Source organism: Oncorhynchus gorbuscha, linkage group LG13 (genome assembly GCF_021184085.1).
Source record: "Oncorhynchus gorbuscha isolate QuinsamMale2020 ecotype Even-year linkage group LG13, OgorEven_v1.0, whole genome shotgun sequence".
Lineage (NCBI taxonomy): Eukaryota > Metazoa > Chordata > Actinopteri > Salmoniformes > Salmonidae > Oncorhynchus > Oncorhynchus gorbuscha.
This window is the reverse complement of record NC_060185.1, coordinates 85,342,783-85,355,837: the sequence shown is the minus strand read 5'-3', so window position 1 is coordinate 85,355,837 and position 13,055 is coordinate 85,342,783. Positions and strand designations below refer to the sequence as shown.

At 48.5% G+C, this 13,055-nt stretch overlaps 1 protein-coding gene across 1 annotated transcript in view; it reads right to left on the bottom strand.

Annotated features, from left to right (window-relative positions):
* The window catches only part of LOC123992381 (proline-rich extensin-like protein EPR1), a 50,581-nt gene extending 38,298 nt beyond the window's left edge, over nt 1–12,283 (bottom strand). The window contains exons 1-2 of the mRNA XM_046293522.1: nt 11,567–12,283; nt 10,453–11,518 (exon numbers count right to left, since the gene is read on the bottom strand). Coding sequence (XP_046149478.1) covers nt 10,453–11,518; nt 11,567–12,283 — 1,783 coding nt within the window. The remainder of the gene's footprint in view (nt 1–10,452; nt 11,519–11,566) is intronic.
* Between the last annotated feature and the right edge of the window lie 772 nt (nt 12,284–13,055).

The following is a 13,055-nucleotide window of genomic DNA, read 5'->3' as shown; positions in this document are numbered from 1 at the left end:
ACTGTGTTCTCCTGACTGTGCTCTCCTGACTGTGCTCTCCTGACTGTGCTCTCCTGACTGAGTTCTCCTGACTGTGCTCTCCTGACTGTGTTCTCCTGACTGTGTTCTCCTGACCGTGCTCTCCTGACTGTGCTCTCCTGACCGTGTTCTCCTGACTGTGTTCTCCTGACCGTGCTCTCCTGACTGTGCTCTCCTGAGTGTGTTCTACTGACTGTATTCTACTGACTGTGTTCTACTGGCTGTGTTCTACTGACTGTATTCTACCGACTGTGTTCTACTGACTGTATTCTACTGTCTGTATTCTACTGTCTGTATTCTACTGGCTGTGTTCTACTGACTGTATTCTACTGTCTGTATTCTACTGACTGTATTCTACCGACTGTATTCTACTGACTGTGTTCTACTGACTGTGTTTTACTGACTGTATTCTACTGGCTAGGTTCTACTGGCTGTGTTCTACTGGCTGTGTTCTACTGGCTGTATTCTACTGGCTGTGTTCTACTGACTGTATTCTACTGGCTGTGTTCTACTGGCTAGGTTCTACTGGCTGTATTCTACTGGCTGTGTTCTACTGACTGTATTCTACCGACTGTGTTCTACTGACTGTATTCTACTGGCTGTATTCTACTGGCTGTATTCTACTGGCTAGCTTCTACTGGCTGTGTTCTACTGGCTAGGTTCTACTGGCTGTGTTCTACTGGCTGTGTTCGAATGGCTGTATTCTACTGGCTGTGTTCTACTGGCTGTATTCTACTGGCTGTGTTCTACTGGCTGTATTCTACTGTCTGTATTCTACTGGCTGTGTTCTACTGGCTGTATTCTACTGGCTGTATTCTACTGGCTGTGTTCTACTGGCTGTATTCTACTGGCTGTGTTCTACTGGCTAGGTTCTACTGGCTGTATTCTACTGGCTGTGTTCTACTGACTGTATTCTACCGACTGTGTTCTACTGACTGTATTCTACTGACTGTATTCTACTGGCTGTATTCTACTGGCTAGCTTCTACTGGCTGTGTTCTACTGGCTAGGTTCTACTGGCTGTGTTCTACTGGCTGTGTTCGAATGGCTGTATTCTACTGGCTGTGTTCTACTGGCTGTATTCTACTGGCTGTGTTCTACTGGCTGTATTCTACTGTCTGTATTCTACTGGCTGTGTTCTACTGGCTGTATTCTACTGGCTGTATTCTACTGGCTGTGTTCTACTGGCTGTATTCTACTGTCTGTATTCTACTGGCTGTGTTCTACTGGCTGTTTTCTATTGGCTGTGTTCTACTAGCTGTATTATACTGGCTGTATTCTACTGGCTGTGTTCTACTGGCTGTATTCTACTGGCTGTATTCTATTGGCTGTGTTCTTCTGGCTATTCCACTAGACCCCCACCCCTTTCTCCTGTTACACTAGTTCCCACCCCTTTCTCCTGTTACACTAGGCGTCACCCCTGTTTCCAATTACACTAGGCTCCACCCCTTTCTCCTGTTATGCTATGCTTCATCCCTTTTTCTAGTTACACTAGGCCCCACCCCTTTCTCCAGTTACACTAGACCCCACCCCTTTCTCCAGTTTTGTGACACTGACACACAAGTACAGAATGATACATTCCAGCCTCACTCTCTAGCCTTGATCCAGCCTCACTCTCTAGCCTTGATCCAGCCTCACTCTCTAGCCTTGATCCAGCCTCCCTCTCTAGCCCTGATCCAGCCTCCCTCTCTAGCCCTGATCGAATCTCACTCTCTAGCCCTGATCCAGCCTCACTCTATAGCCCTTTTCCATTCTCATTCTCGAGCCCTGAACTAGCCCTTTTCCTCTCTATTTCTTACCCTTCTCCTCCCCCCTCTCCTCACCTTCACCGTCTCTCCCATTAGTCACTCTCCAGCCTCAATCTTTCTGTTCTAGTCTCTCTATCTTAGGGAAAACAGAAGACAGAAAACTGAAGCCTGAAGACAGAAGACTAGAGACAGAAGACGAGAGACAGAATACTAGAGACAGAAGACTAGAGACAGAAGACTAGAGACAGAAGTCAGGATACAGAAGACAGGATACAGAAGACAGAAGACAGGAAAAAGAAGACAGGATAAAGAAGACAGGAATCAGAAGACAGGAAACAGAAGACATAAGACAGGAAACAGAAGACAGAAGACCGGAAACAGAAGACAGAAGACAGAAGCTGAATCGTGCTCATTTTTCAGTGACCTTTGGAAGTGATCTCCAATCTAAAGTTCCAGGAGGGGGGACAGGAGGAGCCAGGGCTTATACAGAGATTTACTGGGCTTACCTAGTGGAGACAGAGATGATATCACCTTTACCGCTACCATATACTACCCTGTACTGGAGAGAAAAGGAGAGAGAAAATAAAATCATATGGATATGAAATAAGCTTTAACTTCCAAAATCAAATAATCACCTCTCAAAAATAGCTTCATGATAATCACAAAGAGAAACAGAAAAGAGGGGAAGAGATGAGAGGAGATATGAGGGGGGGTGAGGAAAGTAGATAAGAGCAGAAGGAAGGAGGACTAGGGATGACTACCTGCTGTCCTCAGCGGGATAGCAGTACTTTCACTCTCAGCTGGTCTGGTTTGGCCACTGTGAGGAGGAGAGGGATGCATAGATGTATATGATTAGAGTTCTGTTGGACATAGAAGGAGAGAGGGAGGGGGGAAGGAGAGAGGGAGGGAGGAATGAAGGGAGGAAGGAAGGTTAAGTAGGGATGGCGAAAGAGAGAGAGAGGGAGAGAGAGGATTCCTACATTCTGACATCTATACATCCTTGATGAGAGAGGACGAAATGTCCGTAATGACAGTTGAAGGGTGTTGATGAAGGAATGCGTATGTGTGTTTGCGCGCGAGCGTGTGTGTGTGTAAAACCCTGTCCCATGAGAGGTCCCCTCGCAGGTGGCTTTTAATTTTGGTCGTATTTGCATATATCCAATCAGGTAGAGTAATTGGGTGAGTGACACGCACACACACGCACACATGCACACACAGCGAGATGCCGTTGGTCTGCCCCTGATTTGGTGGGACAGCAGAAAAAGGGAGTGCAGATGAGCTGATGACACAGATAATTCTGACAATGACTGATGGTTCTAATCACTAAAAGTATCTCCCCCATCAATTGTCCTTCCTCTTCCCTGTCCCTCCCTAAAGTAGAGTGAGAGTGTTTCTCTCCCCGAAGGTTCAAACAGGGATGTGTGTGTGTGAATGAGTGTTTCTCTCACTGAAGGTTCAAACAGGGACATGTGTGTGTATGAGTGTTTCTCTCCCTGAAGGTTCAAACAAGGATGTGTGTGTGTGTGTGTGTGTGTGTGTGTGTATGAGTGTTTCTCTCCCTGAAGGTTCAAACAGGGACATGTGTGTGTATAAGTGTTTCTCTCCCTGAAAGTTCAAACAGGGACGTGTGTGTGTGTCGTCCCTCTCCTAGCCCAGCATGTTAAACGTCCATCTGTGAAGATGATGGGCCTGTATAACATAATGACCTTGACAGACTGTGGCAGACCAGATAAGGACCAGCTACTGACATGAATGAGGACACACTTTTCTATATTACCTTGTTATTTTTTTGTTTTCTCACTGCGATATGATGATATGTTAATGAGTTGTTTATCTCATGTTTTCAACAACATTCGGTCAGATTTGATTGATTTCCTGAAGTCTGGAGTAGACACAAGCACATAGACACTCTCAACACGTACACGTGTATCACTCCAGCCAAACCCCTTTAGACATCGAATGTTTATCTATTACCTACTTGTGGCCTGCAATGAAATATCAATACTGGTTAGTAGAAATGACAGCTCATTACAGAAAGAAATCAAATCAAATCAAATCAAATCAAATTTTATTTGTCACATACACATGGTTAGCAGATGTTAATGCGAGTGTAGCGAAATGCTTGTGCTTCTAGTTCCGACAATGCAGTGATAACCAACAAGTAATCTAACTAACAATTCCAAAACTACTGTCTTATACACAGTGTAAGGGGATAAGGAACATGTACATAAGGATATATGAATGAGTGATGGTACAGAGCAGCATACAGTAGATGGTATCGAGTACAGTATATACATATGAGATGAGTGTGTAGACAAAGTAAACAAAGTGGCATAGTTAAAGTGGCTAGTGATACATGTGTTACATAAGGATGCAGTCGATGATGTAGAGTACAGTATATACATATGCATATGAGATTAATAATGTAGGGTAACTAACATTATATAAGGTAGCATTGTTTAAAGTGGCTAGTGATATATTTACATCATTTCCCATCAATTCCCATTATTAAAATGGCTGGAGTTGGGTCAGTGTCAATGACAGTGTGTTGGCAGCAGCCACTCAATGTTAGTGGTGGCTGTTTAACAGTCTGATGGCCTTGAGATAGAAGCTGTTTTTCAGTCTCTCGGTCCCAGCTTTGATGCACCTGTACTGACCTCGCCTTCTGGATGATAGCGGGGTGAACAGGCAGTGGTTCGGGTGGTTGATGTCCTTGATGATCTTTATGGCCTTCCTGTAACAATGGGTGGTGTAGGTGTCCTGGAGGGCAGGTAGTTTGCCCCCGGTGATGCGTTGTGCAGTCCTCACTACCCTCTGGAGAGCCTTACGGTTGAGGGCGGAGCAGTTGCCGTACCAGGCGGTGATACAGCCCGCCAGGATGCTCTCGATTGTGCATCTGTAGAAGTTTGTGAGTGCTTTTGGTGACAAGCCAAATTTCTTCAGCCTCCTGAGGTTGAATAGGCGCTGCTGCGCTTCTTCACGACGCTGTCAGTGTGAGTGGACCAATTCAGTTTGTCTGTGATGTGTATGCCGAGGAACTTAAAACTAGCTACCCTCTCCACTACTGTTCCATCGATGTGGATAGGGGGTGTTCCCTCTGCTGTTTCCTGAAGTCCACAATCATCTCCTTAGTTTTGTTGACGTTGAGTGTGAGGTTATTTTCCTGACACCACACTCCGAGGGCCCTCACCTCCTCCCTGTAGGCCGTCTCGTCGTTGTTGGTAATCAACTACCACTGTTGTGTCGTCCGCAAACTTGATGATTGAGTTGGAGGCGTGCGTGGCCACGCAGTCGTGGGTGAACAGGGAGTACAGGAGAGGGCTCAGAACGCACCCTTGTGGGGCCCCCGTGTTGAGGATCAGCGGGGAGGAGATGTTGTTGCCTACCCTCACCACCTGGGGGCGGCCCGTCAGGAAGTCCAGTACCCAGTTGCACAGGGCGGGGTCGAGACCCAGGGTCTCGAGCTTGATGACGAGCTTGGAGGGTACTATGGAGTTGAATGCCGAGCTGTAGTCAATGAACAGCATTCTCACATAGGTATTCCTCTTGTCCAGGTGGGTTAGGGCAGTGTGCAGTGTGGTTGAGATTGCATCGTCTGTGGACCTATTTGGGCGGTAAGCAAATTGGAGTGGGTCTAGGGTGTCAGGTAGGGTGGAGGTGATATGGTCCTTGACTAGTCTCTCAAAGCACTTCATGATGATGGAAGTGAGTGCTACGGGGCGGTAGTCGTTTAGCTCAGTTACCTTAGCTTTCTTGGGAACAGGAACAATGGTGGCCCTCTTGAAGCATGTGGGAACAGCAGACTGGTATAGGGATTGATTGAATATGTCCGTAAACACACCGGCCAGCTGGTCTGCGCATGCTCTGAGGGCGCGGCTGGGGATGCCGTCTGGGCCTGCAGCCTTGCGAGGGTTAACACGTTTCAATGTCTTACTCACCTCGGCTGCAGTGAAGGAGAGACCGCATGTTTCCGTTGCAGGCCGTGTCAGTGGCACTGTATTGTCCTCAAAGCGGGCAAAAAAGTTATTTAGTCTGCCTGGGAGCAAGACATCCTGGTCTGTGACTGGGCTGGATTTCATCTTGTAGTCCGTGATTGACTGTAGACCCTGCCACATGCCTCTTGTGTCTGAGCCATTGAATTGAGATTCCACTTTGTCTCTGTACTGACGCTTAGCTTGTTTGATAGCCTTACGGAGGGAATAGCTGCACTGTTTGTATTCAGTCATGTTGCCAGACACCTTGCCCTGATTAAAAGCAGTGGTTCGCGCTTTCAGTTTCACGCGAATGCTGCCATCAATCCACGGTTTCTGGTTAGGGAATGTTTTTATCGTTGCTATGGGAACGACATCTTCGACGCACGTTCTAATGAACTCGCACACCGAATCAGCGTATTCGTCAATATTCCCATCTGATGCAATACGAAACATGTCCCAGTCCACGTGATGGAAACAGTCTTGGAGTGTAGAGTCAGCTTGGTCTGACCAGCGTTGGACAGACCTCAGCGTGGGAGCCTCTTGTTTTAATTTCTGCCTGTAGGCAGGGATCAGCAAAATGGAGTCGTGGTCAGCTTTTCCGAAAGGGGGGCGGGGCAGGGCCTTATATGCGTCGCGGAAGTTAGAGTAACAATGATCCAAGGTTTTACCACCCCTGGTTGCGCAATCGATATGCTGATAAAATTTAGGGAGTCTTGTTTTCAGATTGGCTTTGTTAAAATCCCCAGCTACAATGAATGCAGCCTCCGGATAAATGTTTTCCAGTTTGCAAAGAGTTAAATAAAGTTCGTTCAGAGCCATCGATGTGTCTGCTTGGGGGGGATATATACGGCTGTGATTATAATCGAAGAGAATTCTCTTGGAAGATAATGCGGTCTACATTTGATTGTGAGGAATTCTAAATCAGGTGAACAGAAGGATTTGAGTTCCTGTATGTTTCCTTCATCACACCATGTCCCGTTAGTCATGAGGCATACGCCCCCGCCACTCTTCTTACCAGAGAGATGTTTGTTTCTGTCGGCGCGATGCGTGGAGAAACCCGTTGGCTGCACCGCCCTGGATAGCGTCTTCCCAGTAAGCTATGTTTCCGTAAAGCAGAGAACGTTGCAGTCTCTGATGTCCCTCTGGAATGCCACCCTTGCTCGGATTTCATCAACCTTGTTGTCGAGAGACTGGACATTGGCAAGAAGAATACTGGGAAGTGGTGCGCGATGTGCCCTTTTTCGGAGTCTGACCAGAACACCGCCGCGTTTCCCTCTTTTTCGGAGTCGTTTCCTTGGGTCGCTGCATGCGATCCATTCCGTTGTCCTGTTTGTAAGGCAGAACACAGGATCCGCGTCGCGGAAAACATATTCTTGGTCGTACTGATGGTGAGTTGACGCTGATCTTATATTCAGTAGTTCTTCTCGACTGTATGTAATGAAACCTAAGATGACCTGGGGTACTAATGTAAGAAATAACACGTAAAAAAAACAAAAAACTGCATAGTTTCCTAGGAACGCGAAGCGAGGCGGCCATCTCAGTCGGCGCCGGAAGTGAGTGGCAGTGTGTGTGAGTGGCAGTGTGTGTGTGTGTGTGTGTGTGTGTGTGTGTGTGTGTGTGTGTGTGTGTGTGTGTGTGTGTGTGTGTGTGTGTGTGTGTGTGTGTGTGTGTGTGTGTGTGTGTGTATACGTGCTTAACTTTTATTTGACAAACTGGGGACCTTTTGTTGGTAGGAAACTTCTGCAAAGGGAACCTTTCTGGATCCACAGTCTCAACACGCTGTCTCCAATTGACCATAATGAGGAGTTTGACTTGAATCTGTTTTTATAGTTTTAATATGTCCAAGTGTTTTTTCAAATCATAATTGAATATTGTATGCGTTACTTTTATATTATATATTATACTTTTACTTATATATATTACTGTAAATATTGATCACATTCCTTGTGTATGAACATATATTTTGATGTACTGAATGTTCATTTTGTGAAACTATGTTGTACATTTTTATCTCCTGTTTCAGGAAGTGATGTCAATGCTATTTTTAGGGGGTTTAGGGTTATGGTTAGAATTAGTTTTAGGTTTAAGAGGGTTTCTGTTTATGCTGGTATCAAACCTTGGGTTCCACGGGTCTATTGCAACTTACTGCCCCGTTTCTATATTGTACATCTGACCGGTCTGGAGGGGGTGGGAGAATTAGTGTTAGGGTTAGAATTAGGTTTGGAGTTAGGGTTAAGTTTGGGGTTAGGGTTAGGAGTTAGGGTTAAATTTAGGGTTAGGGTTAGGAGTAGGAGTTAGGGTTAAGTTTAGGGTTCGGGTTAACCGTTGAGTTGTTTCTGATGTAACCCTTCCCATATCCCAAACTTCACCATCAAAATATGCCGTTTGTCTCCACCCCTCCAGGTGTCACCCATCTTCCCCATTATCCCCTGGGTATTTATACCTGTGTTCCCTGTCTGTCTGTGCCAGTTTATCTTGTTTTGTCAAGTCAACCAGCATGTTATTCCGAGCTGCTGCTTATTCCTTTTCTCTGTTTTTGCTAGTCCTCTCGGTTTTGACCCTTGCCTGCCTGACCTGACCTCGAGCCTGCTTGCCTCCCATGTCTGCATCTGGGTCTTGCCCTGTGCCCTTACAGAAGTCAAATTGGTAAAACTGTGAGATCCGGTTGTAATCATACAGAGCAGAGCAAACACACAACACACACACCCTCAAACACACACCCTCAAACACACACACACACACACACACACACACACACACACACACACACACACACACACACACACACACACACACACACACACACACACACACACACACACACACACACACACACACACACACACACACACACACACACACACACAGAGCAGAAGTAGCAGCTGCTGCGTAGCCAGTGATTGAGTAGAGAAGGGGGAACTGTCAGCACTTAGTGTCTCCACCTCCTCTCTGTCTATTGAACAGGGAGCAGAGAGCACACTGCTGCAGCCAAGATGCTTCATCATCCCTTTGAAAGGGAAAGAAAGAAAGAAGGGAGAAAATAATGATCCAGTCGTTCGTCTATCCACCCCCCCAAGAAAATCATGTATTTTTTTTTTTGTCTGGTCTCAAAGTCAGCTTAAAATCTGGCAGGTTCAGAGTCTGGGAGAGGAAAGATTGGCAGCCACATAAGAGTATCCTTCATAGACAGTCCCCAGCTCCTTGTCATGTTTAGCCTATTATTGGTGTGAGGTAGTGAAGGGTCTGATGTCCTCTCCTCTTATTGGTGTGAGGTAGTGAAGGGTCTGATGTCCTCTCCTCTTATTGATGTGAGGTAGTGAAGGGGCTGATGTCCTCTCCTCTTATTGGTGTGAGGTAGTGAAGGGGCTGATGTCCTCTCGTCTTATTGGTGTGAGGTAGTGAAGGGGCTGATGTCCTCTCCTCATAGTCCCCCCTCTCTCATCTACAATACTAAAGACATTACTGTAACACTGGAGTCTGAAGGATGGTTAAGAATGGCTTAGAGGCCTGTGTCTGTGTGTCCTGTTTGCCAGGATGCTCACAGTTAATCATCCCCATTAAGAATGGCTTAGAGGCCTGTGTCTGTGTGTCCTGTTTGCCAGGATGCTCACAGTTAATCATCCCCATTAAGAATGGCTTAGAGGCCTGTGTCTGTGTGTCCTGTTTGCCAGGATGCTCACAGTTAATCATCCCCATTAAGAATGGCTTAGAGGCGCTCGCCAACCACCTTGTCAGTCTGTGTCTGTGTGTCCTGTCTGCCAGGATGCTCACAGTTAATCAGCCCCATTAAGAAATGATAAGCGGTGCGTTTGTCTCTCTCCATGGCAGAATCTAACCATCACTTAAGCCATGTCTGTTTGTCTGTATGTGTGTGTGTTTGTGTGTGTGGTGGGAGCAGCATGTGTGTGTGTACACTCACACCCACACACATACACACATAGACACAAACACACACACATACACACAAACACACACATACACATCTCTAACACTGCCAAGCCTTACTGATGCACTTGGTTGGTGCGGCAGGCAGCCATTGTCAAATTACACTTGAGGACATAATCTTGACATCTCTTCAAGTTAGCTCTGTCTCTCTGTCTCTCTGTCTGTTCGCAAGCAGAGAAACAGAGACAAACAAAGAGAGACTGTTGAAATTAAGTGTGATGCCTCAAACTGAATCACTGCTGTGTGGAAGTTGTACGCCTTTCAGTACGTATTGAGAAATGATCTTTTAAAATGGTGTTGATGCGGTTTTGACATTGATGTGAAATTCAAAACTAAGCCGTCTCTTAGGCCTTGGGAGTTGGGACATAGTGCAACAGTAACAGCAGTCTGGAATAAATAGAAAAAGTGAACGTTTGAGAGTGAAAAGATCTACAAAGAAACAATTCAAAGGCGGAGAATAAAAAACTAAATTCTACACCTGTTAACGTCAGTACTCTGTCTAAGCTTAACAACGTTGTGGTTATTAAGTTTATGAAAGTTTTGTGTTCGTGAGGCCAGAGGTAAGGTAGGTAGCGAGGGTGTCATGGCGACCAGCAGAGAGGTTAATGATGTTTTTCGCTCCTGAGGCGAAGACAGACAGAGGGCAGTGTACACACACACACATATGCATGCTTACACAATCACACACAAATGCACACAGACTCACGCACGCAGACAGATACACGGATGCACAGATACACGGATGCACAGATGCATGGATGCACGGACTTAAGGAAACCTGGACGCCTGGATGGATGGACGCATGGACGGGTGGACGCCTAGACGCCGGGACGCCTAAACGTCTGGACGCATGGAAGCCTGGATGACTGAACACGTGGACGGGTGGACGCCTGAACACATGGACGCCTGGAAGGGTGGACGCCGGGACGCCTGGTTGCCAGAACACGTGGACGCCCGGATGGGTGGACGCCGGGACGCCTGGATGCCAGAGCACATGGACGCCTGGATGGGTGGAAGCCTGGATGCCAGAACACGTGGACACCTGAATGGGTGGAAGCCTGTATGCCTGGATTGGTGGAAGCCTGGAAGCCTGGACGGGTGGACGCCGGGACGCCTGGATGCCAGAACAAGTGGACGGGTGGACGCCTGAACACATGGAAGCCTGGAAGGGTGGAAGCCGGGACGCCTGGATGCCAGAACACATGGACGCCTGGATGGGTGGAAGCCTGGATGCCTGGATGGGTGGAAGCCTGGAGGCCTGGACGGGTGGAAGCATGGACGGGTGGAAGCCTGGACGCCTGGACGGGTGGAAGCCTGGAGGCCTGGACAGGTGAAAGCCTGGAGGCCTGGATGGTTGGAAGCCTGGATGCCTGGATGGGTGGAAGCCTGGACGCCTGGACGGGGGGACGCCTGGACGGGTGGAAGCCTGGACGCCTGGACTGCTGGAAGCCTGGACGCCTGGACGGGTGGAAGCATAGACGGGTGGAAGCCTGGACGCCTGGAAGGGTGGAAGCCTGGACGCCTGGATGCCAGAACACGTGGACGCCTGGATGGGTGGAAGCCTGGATGCCTGGATGGGTGGAAGCCTGGAGGCCTGGACGGGTGGAAGCATGGACGGGTGGAAGTCTGGACGCCTGGATGGGTGGATGTCTGGACGGGTGGACGCCTGGACAGGTGGAAGCCTGGACGCCTGGACGGGTGGAAGCCTGGAAGGGTGGAAGCCTGGATGGGTGGACGCGCTGACGGGTGCAAGCCTGGACGCCTGGACGGGGTGGATGCTGGATGGGTGGATACCTGGACGACTGGGCGGGTGGATGCCTGGAAGGTTGGATGCCTGGAAGTGTGGAAGCCTGGACTCCTAGACGGGTGGGTGCCTGGACACCTGGATGGGTGGACGCCTGGACGGGTGGACGGGTGGAAGCCTGTACGGGTGGACGCCTGGATGGGTGGAAGAATGGACGGGTTGAAGCCTGGACGCCTGGACACCTGGACGGGTAGAAGCCTGAACGGGTGGAAGCCTGGACACCTGGACGGGTGAAAGCCTGGATGGGTGGAAGCCTGGACAGGTGGAAGCCTGGACACCTGGATGGGTGGAAGCCTGGACAGGTGGAAGACTGGACAGGTGGACGCCTGGACGGGTGGAAGCCTGGACGGGTGGATAAATGGACGGGTGGAAGCCTGGACGCCTGGATGAGTGGACGCCTGGACGTGTGGAAGCCTGGACGGGTGGAAGCCTGGACAGGTGGAAGCCTGGACGCCTGGATGGGTGGAAGCATGGACAGGTGGTAGACTGGACCCCTGGATGGTGGAAGCCTAGATGCGTGGAAGCCTGGATGGGTGGAAGCCTGGAGGCCTGGACAGGTGGAAGCCTGGATGCCTGGATGGGTGGAAGCCTGGACACCTGGACGGGTGGATGCCTGGACGGGTGGATGCCTGGAAGGGTGGATGCCTGGACGCCTGGACGGGTGGATGCCTGGACACCTGGAAGGGTGGATGCCTGGAAGGGTGGATGCCTGGAAGGGTGGATGCCTGGAAGGGTGGATGACTGGAAGGGTGGATGCCTGGAAGGGTGGATGACTGGAATGGTGGATACAGGCATTTTTTTCATTATTCCAATGGAGTAAAGATCCAGGCGTATCCCTTTCTGTCCAGTCTTGAGGAGTTTATATCTATCTTTCTCTCTCCATTTCCATCCTTCTATCTCTCCATCCCTCCTTCCATCTGTCTCTCTCTCATGTTACGGCTGGTGTGTGATCTGTCATGGTCATGACCCACTGTGAATGGAACCCAGCTGTCTCAGCTGTCAATCACCAAGCCTAGAGATGATGGGAGAGGGAGATCTAGGCTCCCAGAGGTCCCAGAGGACCCGGAGGACCCAGAGGACAATGATCATCTAACTGGCATACTGGAGATATGAAATGAGCATCAATGTCGTCAGGAGTTGGTTGAGGTGGAGTGGTGAATGCTTGCGTGCATACATTTGTATGTTGTTATAGCAACCTTGGCAGTATTTATATGGAGTACTAGGTCAACTCATAACCAAATGCCACACCATACACATTACACAGCTAATATTAACTCATTACACAGATAACCCTAACTCATTGCATAGCTAACCCTAACTCATTATACAGCTAACACTAACTCATTACACAGCTAACCCTAACACTAACTCATTACACAGCTAACACTAACTCATTACACAGCTAACCCTAACACTAACTCATTACACAGCTAACACTAACTCATTACAGAGCTAACCCTAACTCATGACACAGCTAACCATACACATTATACAGCAAGTATTAACTCATTACACAGCTGATACTAACTCATTACACAGCTGATCCTAACTCAATACAGAGCTAACC